This window comes from Carettochelys insculpta, chromosome 5, assembly GCF_033958435.1.
Source record: "Carettochelys insculpta isolate YL-2023 chromosome 5, ASM3395843v1, whole genome shotgun sequence".
NCBI lineage: Eukaryota > Metazoa > Chordata > Testudines > Carettochelyidae > Carettochelys > Carettochelys insculpta.
The window spans coordinates 113604485-113624334 of NC_134141.1; the positions used below are offsets into that span (position 1 = coordinate 113604485).

A 19850-nucleotide genomic window follows, 5' to 3' on the forward strand; every position below is an offset into this window, starting at 1 on the left:
CTTTATGATCTTTACTCACTAGTGGACAGACACAGACACACCCTACCTACATTAGAATTTTTAAGCATTCTGTACCCAGATCAGGAAACAACTGTTATTTTAAATTGATCTTGTGTTTCAGTTATAGATGTAGTATAGACAGATTTAAGGCCTAAGAGCTATGCTCCTTCCTCTCCTTCAGAGTAGCTATTTGTGCCTTAGATGAAGTTTCAAAAACACACACAGCTTGGTAATGCCACAAGAAGCCACTTTTAAGCAGTAAAATGCCCTTGGCTCCTACAGCTGGAGACAGCAAGAAAATAACAGAGTGTGTTTTGCAAAAACTAGAATCCCAGTCCAAACCTTCATTAGAAGCCCTGGGCAATATTTTCTGCGACCTAGGGCAGTAGCCTCCTGTGGGTCAGTCAATGCCACTCTATGGCCTAATTTTTAGACATGCAGAATACCTACAGTTCCCATTGATTCTGAATTGTGGCTGCTCAGCTCATCTGAGAAATAAGGCCCCAATATGGATCTATATATGCTTCTATTTAGCCACAAGGTACAGGTTGAATCTCCCTGGTCTGGCAGCCTTCAGACCTCACCGGTACTGAATGAGGGAGTTGGCTAAATCAGGGGAAGTCAATTCCAGCCTGCAGTCCAGCTCCACTCCTTGCTCCCTAAATCTGGCTGCCAGCCCCACAGCCCAGTGCTGCACCCAGCCCTGGCAGGACTTCCGGCAGCCAACCGTGATACTGGAGACCCATTGCTGCTGGCCTGGCTGGGCATCCAGCCCAGGCAGGGCTCACATTCAGCAGTCTTCTTGATGCTGAACTCCCACCTCCTGAGGCTCTCTGGTCCAGGAACATCTTTGGTGCATCTGCCAGACCAGAGAATCACTATTTAGAGAGGTTCAACCTTTACAACCTTCCCCCAGTGGCTGAGCACACAGTCTCTGCAGTCATTGCTGACCTAGGATATGAAAGCCATGCCATGCAATGTATAGAGTGGTTATCTTTTTCTTTGTTAAATTCACATTTTCACTGGAAGGAGCAGGGAAATCTTTTTTGCATCTTTACTACAATAATGCAGCGTTCCACTTACACACAAACAACATATTCTTGATTCCTGCTTTGGTGAGATTTAAGTTTACAGAAGATCTGGCTTCTGTACTAAATAAATAATAATCTCAGAATAAGATTCAGTCTTAAATTAATGAATAAATACATTACAAACCAAGCACTGCAAAACAGATGAAAAGACTGTTTGTAAAAACACACTATGTGTTGGTCTTTTCTACAAATATATAAATTGCAAACTTCATAATTCACAAAACACAATGCAGAATTTAGAGCCATTACCACACTCTATCAAAACCTTAGTAAACTGTCAAGTAATTTGCCCATCATTGCTTTTTCCAAATATCTCAGTTCTCTCTCCCCCCACCTAGTTAAAATCTGGACAGAGAGCACTGCACCCTCTTCAAAAGGCATGGTGTTGTGCCTCCTGCTGTGCACATACTTGCCATGGCTATTAACCTCAGCAAGTTTGCTCATTTATTTGGATCTTGGCTTCTAGCCTGTCACCCCAGCCAGAAGAGATATTTATTTCTGCCATCAGTTCTTGATGCAGAAAACTCCATTAAAACATGTGGTCCCCTTTGTCTAGTTTTTGTGAAAGCCAGACCCTTTAGAGAACAGCGGGAACATAAGTCTCAAACAACCATCTATAGGCATATTCTGTGTCCCCTAATGTAGACCACAGGATTTCACTCAGGCAGTAGATAGGGGAGATGAGATGGAATCTAAACAGTAAGAGCCATCTCAAATTCAGGTCCTTCAGTGCACTAGTAGTCTAACTTAAATGAATTGATGGGAAGAAAAGAACTAACCTAGCAATGATCTGGCTACAACCTCTGATTTGACACAGAGTAACATGCTAGAAATTAAATTCACATGCTGAAGAGGAACAAGCGATCAACTGACAACTTGTGAAAAGTCAGACCTTTTGAGTTTTCTATTCACACTGAACAACTGGGAGTCTGCCATGCAAAGACTGTAGGAAACATGCTTTCAGACCATATCAACAGCTGGCTGCAGCACCCAATGTTCCAGCTTTATCGGTGTCAAGAAAAAAGGGGAAAAAACCCAAAGCACCAGGTAGGTCTGTTTTGGAGTCATTTCTCATCAGTGATGTGCCACCTGGCTTTATAAACTCACATGAAAAACAAAGGATGTAAGTTTTAGGAGGAACACAACAGAGAGAGGTTTGCTTAAAGTACCAGAATGTTAAATAAAAAAAAAAAATCAACCCAAAAATCTTTTGGCGAATTTCTGAGTTCTGCAGCTAAACTAATAGGGCCTTCCACAGCTCTCTATGAAGGATTTGGATATATAAACTGCATGCCAAAAAGTAGAATAATCTGCAATAGTTTACCTTCTTTTGCTTACACAAAAAACTATGATGGGATTATTTTCAGAATTTTCGAGAATAACTTTTTTCAAACGATGTTAATGTTTTTCTATTACTAAATTCCATGCAACAATTAAACTGCAGAAATACATATATTATTGCAAATTTTAAATGTGCACACAACACTGGCCAAGAATATCCAAAGCACAACTGCAGAATAGAGTTGCTGAATGAAGCAAGGAAACCTGGACTCAAGTAGCTGTGTTCTGTAGATTGAAGAGAAGCTGCCATTTGAATGCATCTGGCCTTTTTCTTGACAGATTCTTTCTATGGTTCCACAATTCATTGTTTGTGATGATGAAGAAATTAGAAGACTAATTAAAAAGCAAATTCAAATGTCTTAGCAATCAGCAATGATGAGATGGAGAGTTACAGTTCATTATCATTTGTCATGCCAATTTATCATTTGTCAATGCCATTTAAAAAAATTTTTCTTGGGGTGTGTTGAGGGCTCTAAACTCAAGATACAACAGTATGGTAATTTAAATTAAATTTTGGACAGTTATACCATTCATGTGATGTGAGCCATCACCAGTACAGTTTATCAGATTATCATGGGAAAATCCGTCACACAGAAAAATGATGGGGGTAGATGGAAGACAAAAAAATGAGAGAAAAAAAGTTACAAGTTGCAAAAGTCATGATTGTAAATTGGTCTGAAAAGGAATCCCTGCAGAATGAAAGACAGCACGCGAGGAGTGCAATCTTTTGGTATGTCAGTGCATTTCAGATGGCTTTGCCACAGGCTCAGGGCCAGTCATACACATCTGGCAAAAAGGATTCATACTCGTAGCTCCAAACCTTTGATCGTATATATTGGTTCTTGTCAGCAGGCTCAGGGTAATGGAAAGCCATGTCGTTTGCATACATAAATTCCATAACCTGAAAAGATAAATCATTGTACAGTGTGTGCTTGATTTAGTAGGAAAACGTAACACAACTTCAGCTAAGCTAGTGAAATTAGATACATTAAAAATGGCTGGGTCTAGGGTAGCAGGTCACATCAAATTTCACCAAAAAAACCACCCACTTCTAATTTTTTTAACACCTGTTTTTACAAGTATCCTCAATGCAATAAAAAGGGCAGGGTCTCACTCTAGTGCTCAAAAGAAGGTGTAAAAAGGGGGCCTGGCTTACATGCTGACTCGTGCTCCAAGACCCTGATCCCTGTTATGTATTTGAAGACTAACCAGGTCCTTCCTTGGCCTTGTCAGTTCTTTCCATCTTTCCTTTACTAAACGTCTTATTCTGTTGCTCTCTTCTGGGCTGTTTAAGTTGTTCACACCTTTTTAAAAATGCAATGCCCAAAACCGTCGTAAAACTTCAGCTGAGGCCTCACCAATACAGAGCAGAGCACCCAGCTACCTCTTATGTCTCACATACACTCACTCTTGTTACTATATTCACACTGTTGGTTCATAGTCAAGCTGTGACCCTTTAGAACCTTTACAGTAGTCCCTCAGGATACGCGAGGGCTGTGTTCCATGCAACCCTCACGTATCCCGAATTTTGAGTAAGTTGGGGAGGGCTTGGGCAGTGGGTAGGGGCCAAGGGTTTAAGCCTGTGGTGGGTTAGGGCTGCAGGGGGGTGGGAGGGTGGAGCTGAGCCGAGGTACATGGGGGTTGAAGCCAGGTCTGCGGAGGCTGAGGCCAAGCCCTGGGTGTCACGCCGGGTGCTAGAGCCCCAGCCCCATGTGGGACTGTAATGCACCAGGTGATTGGGAGCCCCATGTGTGGGTTGGGGCTGAGCCGAGGCCCTGGGGGGAAGCTGATCCTGAGGGGACAAGGGATTTTAGCCCCCCAAGCTGCCTGCAGCAGTGGGCAGCTAGGGGGGCTAACACCCTCCTCCCTACCTTCGCAGAGTGGGGCTGCTGTCAGCTTCACAGCAGCACCGTTCCGGGAAGGGCGTAGGCAGGCAGTTAGGTGAGCTGAAAGCCTTCTCCCTACCTTTCCAGAGTAGTGCCTAACACTGCTCTGGGAAGGCAGGGGGACAGGGCTCTTATCCTGCCTGGCTGCCTGCAGCTGTGGGAAGCTAGGCAGGCTGAGAGCCACACGTCTTCAAGTTATGCAAAACTCATGTTAAAGCAAGTTTCATGCAACCCGAAGACACGGAAAGCAAGGGTTACTGTATTGCTGCTTAGCCATTTATTCACCATTTTATTATTGTCCATTTGATTGTTCCTTCTTATGCACAGCCCTTTTCAGTTTTAAACACTAAACAGAACAACATTCAGGCCTTTTTTGTCCCAAATGTCATGCTATAGAGCTTGGGAAGTTTATATAATGTACAGTGTACCTTTCAGCACAGGCCATTCACTTACTTTAACAGCAATGCAAATAGAAACTTCTCTAATGTTGGACAGTGGTGGATAAAGTCTTCCTTGGGCAAGTTCCTCATTAGTCAACTGGTCTGTCAATGCCTGTATTAAAAACAAATATTAGCAATTCGCTCACCCCTTTCAGGAGGCAATGAACCACTAAGTTGCAAAGAGAGGAATGTGTTTGAGAGTTCTTGGGTATAAGTCTACCTGAACTACATATAAAAGTGCTGCTATATGTTAGTCAAAGTCTCAAAATTATTATAAAATGCACTCAGCAATCTGTGTCCAAACAACAGGCATATCTCTTGTTATTAGATTTTTAGCATCTAAGCTGAAGTGCCACCACCTCAGTGTAATGACAGTTAATAGGTAAGTTTCCAGGGAGCCCCTGAGCTACAGGGTTGGACCGTTTACCATGGATGCACAGAACGATGGGTCCCGTCATTCCATTCACCTCCAAAAAAAAAACCCAACATAAATAAGTAAATATAAAAAAGAAGAGGGGGAGAGAGAAAAACTAAAAGGCAAAAGAAGCTGCAGGAGGTGATGGAAGAATTAAAGCGACATTACAGTGAAGGAAGGACAGAGCCCCTCTGTTCCAACATTTGCAATAAAAATACATGAGAAAAATCACACACACTGTATGTCAGGGTTTAAGACATTTTTTTCCCCTGCTACCTTTGTTATGTCTTGTCACTGCTTTCTCCTCAGGCAACCCTACAGAACCCTGGCTACAAATTCTCCCAGAAACATCATCTAACCATTTTATGGATGATTTTAACCCTAAAGTACACAGCTAAATCAAGTACATAAAGGCGGATTACACAGGCAACACAAGAAGAGGCAAAAACATCAGTTCTAGAGCTGATCAATAAAGGAGGTTCTCCCTGCCTTTGTGCAAATTTGTTTTTGCTGGAAATGTGAGAACCAAAATATATTTCGCCATTTCAGTGGAAAAAATTTTGATCAATCCTACTGAGCTCATCATATCAAAGAAACTTACTTTGGCTTGCAAAAGCCATCATACCTGTGTTTGAATACATACCTTTGCAGCCTCAAGGAAGACCTTATCACTAATATGCCGAATGCCACTGAGGATTACAGCCAAGGCCACCCCTATAATACAAATATTGATAATGTTATGATAAAATCAGTTTTAATACGCAGTACTGTCTTTGATAGGGTGCAAGGAATGCAGACAAGAGATAATAAAGGGTTTCAGATTCATGGATATGTTTTTTTTAACCTCCACTGTCAAATGCCAATAGATTCACAGTAAAGGAAAGCGAGAAGTACTAATTTTGCTACATAAACCCAGACGGACAGTGGAACACGTAAATGCTGCACTGAATTTTTTTGGTTAATGAGTAAAACGTTTGGTTCATACATTCACTAACTATGTTAAAACACAAGTTCTTAACACTAGCTACTGGTATCCTAGTATCATACCAGAATGTGCAACATTGGGGTCAGGGGGATACAGGTTTTGTTTTCTAAAACTTATCTTATGATGCCTCCTTTATACCATCATCTATACAAAAGTAATTAGAAAAACAGAAGTCTCCGCCCTCCCCACACCCCACCAAGAAGCAACACACACACTTGGTACGTGGCCAGAAGCAAGCCGTGTCTTCAGTAATATTTCAGTAATATTTGGCTATTTTTATTTCTAAAAAGTAGTGAAATTGAAACCTAATTGTTTGCACAGACAACCCAGGTAACCATGAACTCTGATCACTTGTCCTGGTGATCTCTCATATCCTCAGCAGCTTACATTTATTTATTATACTTTAAGTATTATCTTAAACCAGACAAAGCTCTTCAGGGCTGAGGAGGTCCCACTGTCTTCCTGGACTACAGAGCCCCAGTCCTGCATTGCTGCATATTAGTAACAATTCTGAAATAATCCAGTCTTAAAGTGGAAGAACAGAATTCTTTGTATGACCTGGAAAAATATAGGCATTGTTTCCCTGGCCTGGTCTGAAGGATCGTCCATCTTTCAAAACCACACGCTCGAACGGACTGCCACTGGCAAACAAACACCGCCCCTGTTAAATGAGAGGGAGTTATTTGCAGATTTTGCACTGCATAACAATAAAGTCACCATAATGGAGAAGCTGACCACACCACATTCACAGTTAGCTAGGCCCCAGTTCAGTAAAAGTACTTAAGTAGGAGTGCTGGGGGACCATGGACCTCATCACTTTTAAAAGTGGGCTATGCCCTCCCACTTTTCACCAGCCACAAGGACGAGCAAGGGGCAGGAGGCGGGGGGCTGAGGGAGCAACACCAGGGGAGAGGCTCTGGGACAGCGGAGGATTTGGGGAAGGGGTACGACTACAGTTAGAGTATCACTGGCCCCCCTACTTTTAGAGAGTTTCCTCCACTCCTGAGGTTAAGCATGAGCCTAATTTTTTCACGTGCTTTAAATCACAATCAAGCAAGTACCCTGATGAATCAAAACTCTGTGGTCCATCACCATGAAAACCAAAATTCCCACCAAACAGCCTTTGTGTGGAGTACCCAAAACAGGGCCTCACCAGAGCAGAGCAGAGCAGAGCAGAGGGGGACAATTACCTACACTACCTTCATAGAATCATAGAATACTGGGACTGGAAGGGACCTTGACAGGCCATTATTTATGACACTTTTGTTCATACATCCCAGAATTTCATCTAGCTGATTCCAACTAATTTGTCAAGATCGCTTTGAAGTCTAATCCTGTCTGCCAAAGTCCCTCCCAACTTGGGAGTCATACACAAATTTTATAAGCATAATCTCTACTCCATTATCCAAGTAATTAATGAAAATATTGAACAGTAACAACCCAGGACAAATACTATTCAATATTTTCATCAATGGCCCTGCTGTGCTGGATGCTACACAAACATAGGAAAAAAGAGCAGTCTCATAGCACTTTAAATACTAACAAAATGATTTATTGGGTGATGAGCTCTCTTAGAAGTGGGTCTGCCCCACAAAAGCTCATCACCTAATAAATCATTTTGTTACTCATTAAAGTGCTCCAAGACTGATAATTTTCTTTTTTGAAAATACAGACTAACATGGCTACCTCTCTATAACTATAGAAAACAGAGGGTTGTTAACACAAAGAACTTACAATGTAAAATATACATGACAATAGGCTGATAGTTGGGGACTCAAGGGAAGAATGAGACAATACTGGTCAGCATGACAGGCTCAGGTCTCAATATGTTCTGAAGTGCTCTGCTGAATCAGAGCCTCTAGAAGGCAAATGTTATGCAGTTGATACCCTCTTGCTCTGAAGATGGTTTGAATCATTAAGAAATATTAAAATAGTAGTAAAATATTTAGTGTGAAATTTGCATGCCCTATGGCTGTGCAAGCTCTCCCTTAACTAGTTCAGACCTGAAAACTAAATGTCTGACAACACTGAAAATAATACAATTTAGAAATGTATGTCTCCATGTCAATCTCAACCTGAGAACACATCACCACAAATGCAAAAAGTTCTGGTACTGTGTTTGAGCTTGTGGTGCAGTAAGGCTATGTCCAGATGGCGCCCTAACCTCGAATTAAGCTATGAAATTTGCACTATGCAAACTACATAGCTTATTTTGAGTAGATTTCAAAATAGGCTATTTCGGCATGTGGCGCTGTCTAAATGGTGTCACATGCTGAAATAAAGCCCTCTTTCAAGGCATCCCTGGACTCCCCATGTGATGAGATTTAGAGGGATGCTAGAAGAGCAAGCCCCCATTTCAAAAACCATTTTGAGACATTGGGAGTGTTGCATAGATGCAGGCAGCAATTTCGGCATACCTATGTCTCCCAAAATAGCTCCCACCTTGTAGACACAGCCTAAGGGACTTTTTGAGTAGGTAGCAAAGTACATGCGAAGTCAGGATCAAAAGAGGATATAAACAAAAAATACTTCTTGCAAAGCAGCAGAGGGCACCAACGCAACACTATACTCTCGCATCAAAACAAAAAGCAGTCAAGTAGCACTTTAAAGATTAGCAAAATAATTTATTAGGTGAGCTTTCGTGGGACAGACCCTCTCGCATGAAATACAAGAATAAGCAGTAAGAGTTTGTTGGTGGTTTCTTCATGCTCATAGGTGCATGCTCTTGCCAGTGCTGGATTCTCTCTCATTAAGTATTATTTTAAATTTTCCCATTTCTGAAATCAAGAAACCCAAGGGGCTGGGCATGGAGGACAAGTAATTATAAAGACAAACTCAAATGACAAGGCAGCAGAAAGTTACTGCTCCATTTCTGCTGCTTTGTGTTGCTGGAGTACAGACTAACGCAGCTACCTCTCTGTTACTATTCCAAAGACAAGGGGAATGCCAAGTAATTTTGAACAATCAAGGTTAAGCTAATAAAGAAAATCCTATACGTAATTGTTAAGTGTCAGAGACCACGATCCTCTTTAAGATAAAGATGAATTTTGAATAAGTGAGGGTGTACTTACTGCACTTTAAAGAAGTAATTATTCTAAAAATGGACATAATCTTGGGTGGGAAAATATAAACTGCAACAAGTACTTGAAATAATAAAATGAGGACTGTAAAAATTAAAATCCTTTTTTAATTAAATCTACACTATTTCACAGCCTTAATAGTATAATATGACAATTTAACACATGCATATGAGTGGTAGATTATGGGGAATCAGAAGAAGAAATTAAGGCAGCTCCTGTACTGGAGAAAAAGATTCCCTCCTGCCTACCAATGACTAACAGGTTTCAGTACCACTGTGACTCTCTCTTCGTGGTATTTAGTTAAGTGAAAATATTTGAAGCCTTCTACAGCACCTAGATCTGCCAAGCATTCTTTTATGTTGGAAACTGACAGTGATAAATGTTCCAGGGAGTGCATTTCAACACTCCACAGTTGCACACTGGGGATTCAGAGGAGACAGTTGTTGCTGTGCAGACTTTCCCTAAAGTGAGAAACAACTGGAGGTGACCCTCATTCAGATTACAGGCGGGTAAGTACCCTTATAAATGTCAGTGGAGCTACAGTGATTTATAGCAGCTGAAGATCTGGCCTTATCTGTTTCTGTTTATCTTTAATACCAAGTGTCTAAACTGTGAATTTTGAATTTTATGTTTTACTCAACAAACCATTGCAAGTACACAAATAATTAATTGCCCTGAAGGATTAAACACCTTGCACGAGTTCCCTTGTGTTGTAGAAATCTGGAATACAGGAGTCAAAATTCAAATTTGATCCAGGGTCTCTTACTAGAGTGGGCCTTTGTCCCTGAAAAGCCTCCACTACAGACCCACTGATCTGGGGGGAGGCAGTGGCAAGAGTTAAGTTTCTAGTTCTTTTGCTTGCAAAGGTAGCCTTAACATCTACAGCACTATTCATCAACGTGAACACTAATACTGAAAGAAAAAAACCCCACAAATACGCATTTCCACGGCAGGAAGCACCCACCTACTTAAATGAGTCCCTCAAGTTTGGGATGTATTCCAAAGTATCATTTCACTAACCACCCCACTTCTACAGTCCCCATGCCTGTCCTATGGATAGTGGTGAGATCATACAAGACAGGAATCAAAAAGGTTTAAGAGAGAGGTATGGCAAAAATTGTTTTGCAGGCCAGCTCAAAACTACTAGGGCCAGCTCTGCCATTGCTTTTTTCTTCCTGAGCTCTTCCCCCTTTGCCCATATCCTCACATGATAATCAGTCTTATCTTCAGGCTTCTTGAAAACTGTGCAGAAGGAGAAAGGTTTCATTGGGTTTTCACTTACTAAATGTAAATACTGGGCCTGAACTTCTGCTGGGCCAAGTCAGCTGTAACAGCACTAAAACCAATTGAATTATACTGGAATGTAAAGTCAGAGAGATCAGAACCAGTCTGCTCCACCATGCTTAATTTTAAGAGTTATGACAAATTCATGTAAATAGGAAATTTAGCACCAAGCGTGTTTGGCTGCACAAGACAAGCAATAACATCTTCTCTTCTGAGGACCTGATTCAATTTTAAAGTACAGGTTGAACCTCTCTAATCCGGCACTCTCTGGTCCGGCAACATCCATAATCCAGCTTGATTTTAGTTAGCTGGAAGACCACTTATCATGGGTGTAGCCAAGTTTCCTAGGGTCCCATAAAAATTGTTTACAGCCACCAGTCCCGGCTCTCAGTGTTCTGGGCTGTTATTTAGTTCTAATTTACCCCTAAGTATCTTCTAAGAGACCAGTAAGCAGTGGAAGTGTTGGTAGTGTGCTAGAAAATATTGACCTCCTGTCTCTTGGCAAATTCTCTCATCTGGCACCAGTCGGGTCCCAAGGGTGCTGGATGAGAGAGGCTCAACCTGCATAAAGTGCTTTAACCACTGGTGTGACTGCTTTCTGTCCCTACTGTTACATAAAATAACTTTCTTTAAAAACAAAAGCTAAAAATAGTCTCAGAAACAATGTCAGTCAAGGTTTAAAGCAGAAGCTACCTCCAGTGACCAATGATTGCCTTTCAATACTGTTGCCAACACAGAAACAAGATTTAGACCTAATTACAAAGTATTCACCTGCCAATTATAATTTAAAATCAGAGGTGATTTTTAGTTTATACTAAGACTACAAATATGCATTTTGAAACTGGAAAGGAATGACCAGTTGTACTCTTTACATGGAGAAATCTCTAAGTTTAAATGCTTGGGGGTCTGCACTCATACTACTGACAGAAAGACAATATATGTGTATTCATATTTTTCATCATTATGTACCTCTGTTATTGTGTAAGCCTCCTCAGCAGTGCATTCAGCTTTTGCTGTAGGGTTACTCAGTGCAAATATGATAGGTCTTTCATTGATGGAACCCATTGCTTTGATCACATCATGTGTAAAAAGCCGGCCAGCCCCTGCAACTCCTGAAATTGAAAGAAACACAAATTACAGTTACACATGTAAAATGGGATGAGGATTACAAGAACTTTACACTATATATATTTATTTGTGCTGTAAATCAAGATTCACACTCAGGAAAACCAATCAAAGGCTTTAAATAAATACTCATCATTCATTAAAACAAGTTGTACCTCGAAAATGAGCTGTGGAAAAGTCTTGAACTGTCAGGAGATGGACAAGCTAACCCAAAAGCTTTTCTTCCATCTCAAACTGGAAATTCTTTGTGAACTTAAATTCTACCTCATTCAAACCCATCAAAAACAAAACAAATCAGTAAGCTTGAATTTTCAAATTTCAGATACTTTGTACTCATTTAAGAGTGGGAAAAGGGGACTTCTGAGTAAGGGATTCATCTTCCCCACAATCATTTTAAACTCTAAAACACTTTAATGCAACTGACATGCATATGCACAAATATCTAGGAATGAATACACACACTTATAAACATGCACACCAGTCCAAAGCCACAGAGTTATGTGCTATAAAAAAATATAGAATGATAACAGAAGCCATTTTGCAGCCTTACCTCTAGCATTGGCTATTAGTGATTGTTATAGTTAACATATGCATGTTATAATTAACATATGCATACGTACTCACACACATCCACAATAAAAACTGGATCAGGGACTGGGGAGCACAACAATTGCTTTGAAACAAATCAGGGGCAGATACAAGCTCAAAAGATAGCCGTGGGAAAAGTCACTTCAGCGTAGGGGGTATTGTGGCGACCCAGAGTATGTACAAAGCAATTCCAACCAACAACATCCCTCCCCCAGCTGCTGGGATCAGACTGTAACAAGAGAAATGGGGGTGGGGGGCAGGTGGCTGAGTCCTTCCTATTTCTCACTGATCCACAGCTGCAGTATCATTCTTCTGGAGCCACTGGTGGTCCACGTTCCTCGGACCAGCCTGTAGGCTGTTTTAAGCTGCACCAGTGGACAGGCCAGCCCAGGACTGGAATGGGAAGCAAAAAAAAGATCAAGCCCCTGAATTGCACTTTGAGTTCCTCAGCCATAGCTAAGGACCTGAGCTTTAGGTATTATGCACATTATACACTGAGCCCCAAACGCATTTTATGAGTACAAGTTGAACCTCTCTAGTCTGGCACCCTCAGGACCTGACCAGTGCCAAATGAGAGAAGGTCAATGGAAGGTCAACATTGTCTAGCACATTATCAACACTTTCACTTTTTACGGAGCTCTTAGAAGACATTTGGGGTAAATTACAGCACAGAACACCGAGAGTCAGAACTGGTGGCTGTAAACAAACTTTATGGGACTGCGGGAAACTTGGCTACACCCATGACAAGTGGTTGGTTGGCTCACTAAAATCATGCCTGATTACCAGTGTTGCTGGATGAGAGAAGTTCAACCTGTAGTTTAAAACAATGGACCAAATTCTACTGTCATTTACCGAGGTGCAAATGCAGCACTGCCTGATCAACATATGTGGCCATAAGTTATGCTCTATGTACACTTGTAAAAGTGAAAGCAGCAAATGGCCCAATGACAGCAAGATAAAATTAACAAAATCTATTATGTAAGGAGTTTGAAGAAAGGTTACTGACCAATAATAGCTGATGGCTGAAGTACATTCACCGCATCTACAAAGGTCTTTGGCACCTGGTCTGGAGGTTGATGTGCAAATGGTTCTTGATTGGCATCTATATTTTGTTCTCGGCCCTAAAGATTTAAGTTGATTAAGATTGTGAGAAAGAAAGAAAAGAGAATGGTGATGTGTACTGTGTTATTCCAAAGGCCTGGGAGAACCTCACCTGAACCAAGAGGCCATACTTATCAAACATCCATATTTTCTTATATGCTTCCTCTGCAGAAATACCGCTTTCCATCATAGCCATAACAATGAGGTTTGCAATTCCAAGAGCAGCCTGCCAGGTTAAGAAGAATTATTTGAGAATAAAGGAAACGTCCATTAGTTCAGCTTACTAAGAAACCCATGGCACATTTCCTTCCAATATGGTAAGAACTAACAATTATTGTCTCTCAGAATCATAATTTATGGGGGCTAACTGCTACTGTTGGATGCATGGGTATGTCTCTCTCTATGAAATCTGTGTGAGTGAAGTGACAATCTGGCCCTCGAAAATTATGCACGTACATACACATATCTCATAGAACTGGAAGGGACCTCGGGAGGTCATCAAGTCCAGTCCCCGTCCTCTCAGCGGGACCGAGCACCATCCTTGACAGATTTTTTTTTTAATTTATTTGCCTCAGCCTCCTAAATGGCCTCCTTAAGGGTTAAACTCACAACCCTGGGTTTACCAGGGCAATGCTTATCCTTTTGTAAATGTTAACCCCAAACCTCAGTGTTAAACAATAACCTTCTCACCCCCACAGAGTTCTGCAAGGAAAGATACAGAACACTCCGACCTCTTTTTACAGTTCTATGTTTACCTTTTATTACACTAGAGACCATTGCAGAACTCACCTCTCCTGCTCCAAGAAACAAAACTTCATGCTCTGTGATTGCTTTCCCAACAGCCTTCTGTGCTGCCAGCATTCCTGCTAAGGCCACCGCGGCTGTCCCTACAAAGGAAATATAACTCTATCAGAAGGACTCATATGACAGAACATTTATTTGGGAAACGGTTTTCAAACATAAGACTCAAAAGTGAACATTTTACCCTGAATGTCATCATTGAAGGTGCAGTATTTCTCTCTGTATTTCCTCAGAAACCGGAAAGCATTATGATTCCCAAAGTCTTCAAACTGAATAAGTGTATTGTGGCCGTACCTAAACACCACAGCAAAATATTTTATCAATTGACACACTGAAAAAAAAAATCAATCTTATAAATACAGAGCTGTTTAAGGCCAGAAGCAGTCCTTGGGGTCTTCACAGAAATGGTTAAATGCCACCTCTGTCCTGTATATGTATAGCTCAACACAAAGGAGACTTGCCCAAAGTCAAACACAACATCACATAGGACAAAAATTCAGGTGGCCTGAACCATAGTCTTATACTCTAGTCACTTGACTGCATTCTCTCCCTATATCGCATTTGAAAAAGAAATCGTGAGATTTTCCATGGTCCACTTCTTCCTAACACACTTCTGAGTAAGTAGTTCAGTACTATACCTGTCTGTAATGGCTTCCATAAATTCATCAATCAGGTCGTCATAAAGCTGCGAGCGGTCTCTTTTTTGGTATAGGCCCATGTAAAATGGATCTTTTAATAATGTCTATAAAACAAACCAAAGATAGCAGCAGAATGAACCGCTCATTCAGTATACACTCTCCAAAGTTCTATGGAACATACTTCAGTCAGCTCCCAGAAATAAGCTACTGATAAGGATTTCAGCTCTCTTTCCTCTTGTGAGTATTTTCACAGTTGAATTTCTAGCCAGATAGAGTCAGGGAGCCACAAATTCTTTGATTCCACAGCCACTGGAGCAAAAGCTGCCAGAAAACCTAGCTGTTTTGGTGGCAAGTCTCTGGGTTTTGTTACAGTCACCCACCATTTTTTGCTCTCTTTCTCTCTCTCCCTCAGTTCTTTTCCCCACTACATCACACTCACATTCAGGTTGAGCCTCTCTAGTCTGGAACTCTCTTGTCCAGCAACATCCGTAATCCAGAAGAATTTTAGCTAGCTGGATGACCGTTTATCATGGGTGCGACCAAGCTTCCCATCATCCCATAAACTCTGTTTACAGCCACCAGTCTTGGCGCTCAGTGCTCCGTACTATTATTTATCTGTAAATTTACCCCTAAATGTCTTCTAAGAGCCCAATAAGTAGTAAAAGTGTTGGTAATGCTGCTAGACAACACTGACCTCTTGTGGTCCAGTAAATTCTCACCTGGCACCAGTCAGGTCCCTAAGGTGCCAGATTAGAGGGGTTCAACCTGTACTTGAATCCTATCTGCCTTCAATGAGAATGCTCCATGTGTACTGCAGCTTGCAACTTAACTGGAAATCAACACAACATGCCTGAATCTGAAGTATTTGTGAAAAGAAACTTTATAAGGGATTAGGAAACTGTTAAAATGAAATATACAGAAATGGAAGAGAAATGTTTTTCTAAAAAGAGTAAAATAAACTGTAAAGAATAAAGCAGGGAGGCATTTTCAAAGACATAAAGGTTAATTAGTTCACTCCTATTTACACAATTCAAAATCTCCCTCAAGAGGCCCAACTGGGAGAGATGTTTCAGAACAGTCTTAAGTCCTCTCTTTTCACAGTTTTGTTAGTGGCTAAAAACAAAAATTATTTGCTAAGACATTTGGAATTTTGTTTCATTTGCCTATAATGGATCCATCCTCCTGAAACAAAAAGGGTCTAACTGGAAACTTTCCAGAGTAGAGACTGTCTCTTCCAATATGTTTACACAATGGTTAACAACAAGGAGAAGGCCCTGTCTCTGCTTGGGCATTTCTGCAATAGACAACCATACTACAGTGGAAACACCATGCTACATAGCCACAGACATAAAGGAACAAGTTATGAGGTTGGCAAATATCAACAGGTACCCAAAAGCATTACATCACTGCCCTTACAATGGGACAAATCAACCTTCAGAATAATGGTGCTGGAACAAATCTGTTTTTGCTCTTCCAACAGCTTAGAAATCTTGTCACCTTTTACCACTGCTTGACAGTTGAGACCAGCATTCAGACAACAGTCCAAAGGCACCACTTCACTTTATTTACATAGCTGGGGCATCTTAGATATAAATACCCATTCTTTAATTTAATTCCAAACTACTTAATATTGTACAAGATAATGCAATCTGAACACAGAGTACTCACTCAGATACATGTACCCTTTTGTAGTACTAATTTTCACTACACAGCACCATTAAAAAGCACTTTCTTTACGGCAGGCAGAATACTGTTTAACTTACTGGATTATCAGTTCCAACGTCGATGCATACAGGCAGACATTTATCTGGCCGGATTCCAGCACATGCTGTATACAAACACAGTTTTCCTACAGGAATGCCCATTCCGTAGACACCCAGATCACCAAGACCTAGTATTCTCTCTCCATCAGTTACTACAACAGCCTTAAAATAACACAAAGATTAAAAGTAAACTTTGGTAATCATGGACACAAAGGATAATGCAATACTGCACAAAACCTGTCTCGGCAAAATGAACCATTAAACCAAATTAAGAGCATCTTGCAAAAAATTTATTCTCTCTAGAGACAACACTTAAGAACTAGCAAATTTTACCTAAGAGCAAATGCACAAGGTTACCTCAGTATCTGCAGTGTTCCCCTATACGCCTAAAGTGACTACAGAAATTACCTATTGACTGCAAATACCTAGTTAGCCAAGGCAGCTGACAAGTTTTTAAGTACCACTATTGTAAACATACTTTGCACTTCCACTGGAGGATCTCAAAAACATTTTCCAGTAACTTTACTCAATTTAACCCCAGACCACCATCAGAATTGGTGTTCTCCATTTTAAAGATGAGGCAACAGAGTCACAGACTTGGAGTGTTTTGTTCAAGATCGCACAGGAAATTGGTGGCAGAGCTAGGGAAGAGAATCCAGTCTCCCAATTCTCAGTTCTAGCCCTTAAAACAACAACAGCAGGTATTTCAGAGAAAGACAGGCATGCTAAGAAACACACTTCATTAGCTTCTGCAAATCGACTGGTTAGGAAAACACTTCTGTTAATTTTATTTTCTGTTGTGATAATCAGATCTTGTGTAGGAAACATAGCTAATCTGCCTCTTCATGCTGTTACCCTTGAACTCTAAGCTTGGATTTAGAGTACAACCCCACACATCTGTATGTGCAGAACTAATAACAATGATACGCAGCTGCGATTATCATACAATTGCCCTGCATGCATTGTTTGGTATCGGCCGAGCTCTCAATACGATGAGTAGGAATACAAAAAGAAAAAGACAATTAGAAAAAGGACTGTTATAGCATGAATACCTTAACATCATTTTCTGGCCAGTTGTCCACAATTGACCTGATATGACCTCTGTCTGAGACAGAAATAAACAATCCTCTGAAACAAAATCAGAATGGAAATATTTTTATACATGATAATTAAAATTTTAAAATCTTGTTTTGCAAAGTGGGGTTGAAGACTACATTTCTGGATTAATTAATTAAGAGTTTTGCAATTGTTTATACAAAAGGATATTAAAAAGGAATGAATCAGGGTTATATTTAAGTCCATACAACCAAGATAACATACTAAATTAAAACCATAAATGTAGAGTTATACAAGTTGAACCTCTCTAGTCCAGCATCCTCAAGACCTGAGAGAATTTACCAGACCACTGGGTCAATATTGCCTAGCAATGTTGCCAACACTTCCACTGCCTACTTGGCTCTTAGAAGATAGTTAGGGGTAAATTACAGATGAATAAAAGCACAGAGAGCCAGGACTGGTGGCTGTAAACAAGTTTAATTGGACCAGGGGAAACGGCCACTCCCAGAATAAGTGGTCGTCCAGCCAAGTAAACTCATGCTGGATTACGGACAATGCCAGATGAGAGATTCCCGGAATAGAGAGATTCAATCCGTACAATCCTTCACAAGAAGACCTAGATGCTGCACTGCCATGAGTCCGTCTGAGTCACGCAACCAGGGCAAAGTGACCCTAAAGCTAGTACCAGCAGCAATCAGGACCAATAGCCACCACAAACCCTGGAGCAAGATGGGATGGGGCCCCAATTCCACCCCGCCCCCCACATATGGGGCATGGCCAAGGGCAGAAGAGGTGGGGCCTAGGGCAGCCAGCCCTTAATGCTGCCAGGACCATGGCACTGACCTCGTCCTTCCCACACAGCCATGCAGAGCAGCCGAGCGCTTAAAAGGGGTCCAGCTCTCCAGCCACTGCTACTGCTACAGTAGCTGCGGTGGCGGGCCAGAGTGCTGAGCCCCTTTGAAATGCCAGGCCCCTGTGCAGCTGCCCTTCTGTGCGCTCTCACCCAGCCAGCAGGCCTGTGAGCAGCCACTGCAGTGCTACTCATCTCCCAAAGGGATGACAAAGCAGTGTAGAGTAAGTGCGTCACTTCTTCTGCCACCCCTTTCCCTGCTGTTGGTGCAGGGGTGTGTCTGGAAAAAGGGGGCATGGCTAGAACTTCCTTATGGCCACTGAATTCTGGCGGCCAAATCAGTCACTGGCATAACTCAGATGTTTTTAGGCTGCTCTAAGCTACACTGGGGAACTGGTCCAGCCTAGCAAACATTTGGTCCAGGATCAAAGGAATAAAAAGGTGACGTTTATGCCACCATTGCTGCGCTGTGCCCTCCTCAGCCACAGCAAGGATTGAGCCTTTTACTTGCAATGTGACAAAATCTACTTGTGAAAGCGTTCCATATAAATTCTGAATTATAGTAGAAATAAAAATCATACTTGAGAAAGTTACTTGCACTCATTTCAAACACAAAGTTAATCCTTACTTTGGTCTCCTAAAGATGTGTCCATACTGGGAACAGGCTAGACCTACTGTTGGGGTATAAACTATTGGCATTAATCTCTCAATATCGTCTTGTAATATCCTGTAGAATAGCTTTTCGTTTCGTTCTTGGATTCCCATAATGTAGATATACCTGCAGACAAAAAGCAAAACAAGGCAAAAGAAGTACTAGGTTAAAATGCTTTGCATTTATCTGCCTAGAAACATATAAGCTGTGTCTACATGGGCACAAATCTTCAAAATAGCCGTATTTCGAAGATTAGTAATGAGGCACTGAATTGAATATTCAGCGTCTCATTAGCATTAGGACGCTTCCGGCCGTGACGGGGCTCCTTTTTGAAAGGACCCCGCACCTTTCGAAATCCCCTTATTCTGATCAGTGATCAGGATAAGGGGATTTCGAAAGGTGCGGGGTCCTTTCGAAAAGGAGCCTGTGTAGCCGTGACGAGCCATGCACTTTCGAAAGCTGTGCTTTCGAAGCGGTGCGGCTGGAAGCGCCCTAATGCTAATGAGGCACTGAATATTCAGTTCAGCGCCTCATTAGTAATCTTCGAAATACAGCTATTTCGAAGATTTGTGCCTATATAGACACAGCCACACAGTAGCATGAAATTTTCAGGCATAAACCAATTTGCTTTAGATTTTATTTTTGTAATTCATGCATTTCCTTCCCTAACTCAAACCTGGACTTGAAAAGCTGATATAAACTGGAGAAAAGTTCAACAACAGCAAAGTCTAAATACAAATACTGGATATACTGC

The 19850-nt window shown here is 41.3% G+C and overlaps 1 protein-coding gene across 2 annotated transcripts in view; it reads right to left on the bottom strand.

Annotated features, from left to right (window-relative positions):
• Window positions 1–1174: 1174 nt before the first annotated feature.
• Window positions 1175–19850, bottom strand: part of ME2 (malic enzyme 2) — a 40444-nt gene continuing 21768 nt past the window's right edge. For both annotated transcript variants that reach the window (XM_074995782.1, XM_074995781.1), the window contains exons 4-16: window positions 19073–19222; window positions 17591–17666; window positions 16539–16700; window positions 14776–14879; window positions 14322–14431; window positions 14126–14223; window positions 13449–13562; window positions 13242–13356; window positions 11492–11634; window positions 6717–6819; window positions 5817–5887; window positions 4772–4870; window positions 1175–3333 (exon numbers count right to left, since the gene is read on the bottom strand). In XM_074995782.1, coding sequence (XP_074851883.1) covers window positions 3199–3333; window positions 4772–4870; window positions 5817–5887; window positions 6717–6819; window positions 11492–11634; window positions 13242–13356; window positions 13449–13562; window positions 14126–14223; window positions 14322–14431; window positions 14776–14879; window positions 16539–16700; window positions 17591–17666; window positions 19073–19222 — 1480 coding nt within the window. In that variant the 3' untranslated portion in view covers window positions 1175–3198. The remainder of the gene's footprint in view (window positions 3334–4771; window positions 4871–5816; window positions 5888–6716; window positions 6820–11491; window positions 11635–13241; window positions 13357–13448; window positions 13563–14125; window positions 14224–14321; window positions 14432–14775; window positions 14880–16538; window positions 16701–17590; window positions 17667–19072; window positions 19223–19850) is intronic.